Source organism: Bactrocera latifrons, unplaced genomic scaffold, assembly GCF_001853355.1.
Source record: "Bactrocera latifrons isolate USDA-ARS-PBARC rearing strain unplaced genomic scaffold, ASM185335v1 scaffold_29, whole genome shotgun sequence".
In the NCBI taxonomy this organism is placed as follows: Eukaryota; Metazoa; Arthropoda; class Insecta; order Diptera; family Tephritidae; genus Bactrocera; species Bactrocera latifrons.
Window position 1 is genome coordinate 340628 of NW_017536518.1, and position 4674 is coordinate 345301.

The 4674-nt window shown below is 41.7% G+C and overlaps 1 protein-coding gene across 1 annotated transcript; it reads right to left on the minus strand.

Annotated features, from left to right (window-relative positions):
- Nucleotides 1-737: 737 nt before the first annotated feature.
- On the minus strand, nucleotides 738-2438 carry LOC108970173 (dynein assembly factor with WDR repeat domains 1). Its single transcript, XM_018935380.1, is given in 6 exon segments — nucleotides 738-935; nucleotides 994-1294; nucleotides 1364-1745; nucleotides 1748-2211; nucleotides 2268-2343; nucleotides 2399-2438. Coding segments are annotated over 6 exon segments (1461 nt in total).
- Nucleotides 2439-4674: the final 2236 nt, after the last annotated feature.

Sequence of the window (4674 nt, forward strand, 5' to 3'; positions counted from 1 at the left end):
CCACGGGTTTTTGAGAGTTTTGAAGAATCTCTTGTATTTGGCACAATTGATCTGCTTTGCAGAAGATTTTCCCAGTTGCTGGATTTTGACAATTATGTATACTATAATAAGGAATGGTAGTAATAGATAATACGAAAAAAATGACTACAGCTGACTCGCCATCTGTGACAGGTGTGCGTTCATAAGCTATATTTTGGTTTACGGTTGCCTATCACCGACCGTGGTCCGAGTTAAAACAATGCACTCCTCGCCGAAACAGCACGTTTGCTACCGTTGGATGACCTCGATGACAACTTATCTAATCCTTAACATCCTAGCTGCCGTTACCACAGCAGGAGTGACCACCGTCCATATATTATATATTAACGTCAACATAGTACGGGGGAATCAAAGACAAGGGTTATTTTGTCTTCAGAAGGTCCTTCAACTGAACAAAACTATATAGCATGAGGAATTGGCACTAAAGATCTTTATGGCCCGATCAAAATCGTTTATGGATGCAGCTAATAAGAATTAATTTTGAATGAATCCAGGAATCAATGTTACTGTTTTTTTATCCATTATGTAAAGATATGATATCTGACCTCATCATACAAAGCCGTACCTAACTGTGTTTAGTTTATATTTATTTCATGTTACATAATTAAAATAACGAAGGCGTTATAAATCACTGACTTTCTATTATAAACCGCAGCACTTCAATCCAAKTCATTAAACGATACCATATACCAGTCGTATCATCTCCACAAGCGACAAGTGTTGTCTTTCGAAGCCGTGACTATAATATCACCCGCATAGCTAAATGCGCAGGAGAATACTTCAGAATCGTGGCCGCTTAAAACCTGTGAACACTGACCGGACTCCGTAAACCATAGACGCGCCGTGTTATCGGCAGAAGCCGTCAAAAGTAGAGAACCTGGTGGACTAAAGCAAACCTGCAAGCAAACCGTTTTAGTGTAAGAAATGGGAAAACAAAAGCAACCAACACTGCACCTTTGACACCTCATCTTTATGACCCTCCATAATGGAGAGCTGCACTAAATCGCCACGTACGTCCCACACGCGTGCCGTACAGTCGCTGCTACATGTGGCCAAACGACAACCGGTTGAGTCAAAACAAACGTCTAGCACCTCCTCGCGATGCCCCGTTATTTTGTATAACGGCACGTTCAGTCGACGTACATCCCATAGCTGGGCGGTGCTGTCCAGCGAAGCCGTGGCAATTCGATCACAGGAGAAATTCCACACACAGTTACTTAGTTCGGCCGTGTGACCGCGTAGTTGTGCGCTTAGGCTGCATGGTAAATATTTAAAGAGAAATGAATGGGATCTTTGTGAAAATATCATGAAATTCATAAACTACCAGCCACTACGTATGTCCCAAATGGCAGCGGTGCTGTCAAAGGATGCGGTGAGCAACATATTGCCACAGCGACTGAAGCGACTCACAATCACCTCGGCGCCGTGTTGACGCAACTGCTGTAGCTCGAAAGCCGTCTCGATGTCAAATAAGCGCGCGCTACCATCCATGGAAGCGGTGGCAATAACACGCGATTGTATGGGATCGAATTCAGCCATCACCAGTTCGGCTGTGTGACCGTACAGCGTGCACAACGATTGGCCATTCCAAGTTTGCCAAACACGCGCCGTGCCATCGAACGAACCGGTGACCACCTTGTCGCTGTCGAAATACAAGTAACGGTTAAGTTAATTAACTTAGGAAGAAAAGGGCCATGTAAGAAATACCATTTTGGCTGATTAAAGGCAACGGAGAAGACAACATTATCGTGCCCCTTTAGTAGCTGCTCCTCCATGGTGTCGTGTGTATTGATAATGCGACAAATGCGGTCGTAACTGCCGGTCAAGCAGCGCGTACCGCTTCTGTCGAAGCAGATGTTGGTCAGTGGCAACAGGTGTGTCACACGACGTTGCGAATAGAATTTCTTCTGTGTGGGCTCCAACAATTTGCGTTGCAATTTCGAAATTGCCTGCCGCAGCGGATCCGTATAGTTGTCGATAATTTGTTGTAGAAAAAGTGTATCAGTTGTTATGTCTTTCTTGTCAGCTTGTGGTGAGTCCAATATGTGTTGTTGTTTATCAGCGACGCCAGCTGCACAATTTGGTGCTACGGTGCTGCAAATACTACGACCTCCTTCCTGAGAGTTTGGTAAATTGTTTGTAATGGTTTTGATCACACTCTCCACTCGTGTGCTGCGGACGAAATGTCAGAAATAATAATTTTATTTTTAGTTTTCTAAGACACATACTTCGCCTTTAGGTTCAGTAGATCTATGTGGTGCAGCGTTTCCTTGCCATCGGCGGTGCGACAGTTGAGCGCCAAACCTACAAATCCAAGATTTGCTTAAAGGAAATGAAGCTGCTTCGGTGTCGAGCTTACCTGGAGGGTAATAACGTAAATATATTTTAGTTAAGCTCATTTCTTCTGGTTTAATTCGCACTTTGCTTGTTTCGTTACAAATATAAAATTTTGAGAAATGTATACTACATATATTTCTTAACAATATTTTACTAAGGAACATTCAATAGAGTATAAAAACTAAACCAGCAACGAACCCGTCAATTGCTTTACTAAAAAGGTGCCTTTCGTTTGTGTTCTCCCGCTGGATCAATAAATTTCGTAGGGCACCTTAAGTGTAGGGGCGTTGCTAAGTGCATTTTAAGCAGCATTTCTGTTATCGTGAAGCCACTGCGTATAAGTAATAAGCAAACAGCCAATAGCAGTGGCTTGCAATGGCATTGTTGATTTAGTTATTAGCTTCAAGCTTATTTATGCTTTTATTGTTGCGCATAGACCCTGTTGCATGTCTATAGCTAATTTACACTCCTACAATTACTTAGCACACACTGAGTATCATACCTCTTCATTGTAATTGCAATAAACTTGAAAGAACCAGTGTAAAAGTTGTTTATCCTATAATTGAATGTATATTCATCTAGAGTTGAGGTTTCATTAGATCTTCTAACTTATTATCGGATATATTCACCTCAATACAAACTTAACCTCAACTTAAAAAGAACCGGAGCGACACAAATTAGTGGTTTCTTGGAATTAAGTTGATGTGATTCAAATCTTCTTTCCATTGGTAGTGTTTTTTACACAGCGCACAACTCTGGGGTAGTAATGTTTCGTCTTCTCACTTTAGCTACCCTTCAAGTGCATGTTTTTTGGCTACCCAAAGGATACTTGGTCAAAGAACGGAAGTCTTGTCCTGCTTGAGCTATATGTAAAAGAATGGTTCCCCAGGAGAAAGGCGTTCAGAAAATTTCCTCACTTCCGTCCATCCTCCCGATAACGATGGAGCGGACGATTCATTGCCCAACCATGAAAAGTTCGAATAGCAATTACCCGTTTGAAGAACAACAAAGCGGTTGGATTGCCAATGCATTGCAGGCCGATCTATTCAAATATGGTCGGACGAAAGCATGCCCAGCGATTGGAAGTGTGCCCAATTCACAAAAAAAGAGACCCCAAAATCTGCGCCAACTATCGTGAAAAAAGCCTCCTCAATAACGCATATAAGATTCTATCTAGCGTATTGTGTAAAAGATTAAACCCCACCGTCCATAAGCTGATTGGACCTCATCAGTGTGGCTTTAGACCTGGAAAATCATCAACTGACCAGATATTCAATATGCGCTACATTTTGGAAAAGACCAGTGGAAGGAGAATAGAATTACACCACGTCTTCGTCGATTTTAAAGCTTCTTTTGATAGCCCGTAAAGAAGCTGCCATTATGCCGCGATTACTCAATTTGGTATCCCCGCAAAACTAATACGGCTGTGTAAATTGACGTTGAAAAATACCAAAAGCTCCGTTAGGACCGGGAAGGGCCTCTCCGAGCCGTTCGATACTAAACGTGGTTTCAGACAAGGTGACACCCTTTCATGCGACTTCCTCAATCTACTCTTGGCGGAAATACTTCGAACTGCAGAACTTAATCACTCATTATTCCCGTTCTGCTTTATAGTCCTTTGAGCATTGGTAACGGCGAATACCGCAGTTGATCGAACGATGAGCTCTTCTAGGTATACGTCGACATTGACATAGTTCAGCGAATGAAAAGACAGCGGCTACGCTGGATAGCTCATGTCGTCTGAATGGATGAAAACACTCTTACTTTGAAATTATTCGACCCCCCGCCAGGGGAAGCAGAGGAAGAGAAAGACCACCACTCCGTTGAAAACCCAGTTGGAGAAGGGAAAGGCACGGAATCTCCAATTGCTGCCAACATCGAAAAGGAAAAACGACTGGCGCTGTTGTAAACTCGGCCATAACATAAGCGGTGTCTACGTCAATTAAGAAGAAGAAGATAAATAAAATAAATAATCTCCGCAAATAACCGTTTATTTTCATTTTAATATAAATTTTGACATTCCTAAACCACTGTATTTTATGGCGCTTTTAGTACAAAAAGCTTTCCGCTGGAAATAGGGGGAAATTTTGGTTGTTATATTTAGTTAGAAGTGGACAAAAATGTGTAAATATTTGTTTCTTAAACAGCAGCATAAGAATTATGATTTGGCTTTTTGCCATTTGAGGTATAAATGTGGGGAGAGAATATAGGCAGGAAAAGTTGTTAACTAATATGGACAAATGCTTAATATTAGTTTTAAGGGGGTATTCTACTCTAGAATTTTGAAAAATCCAATTT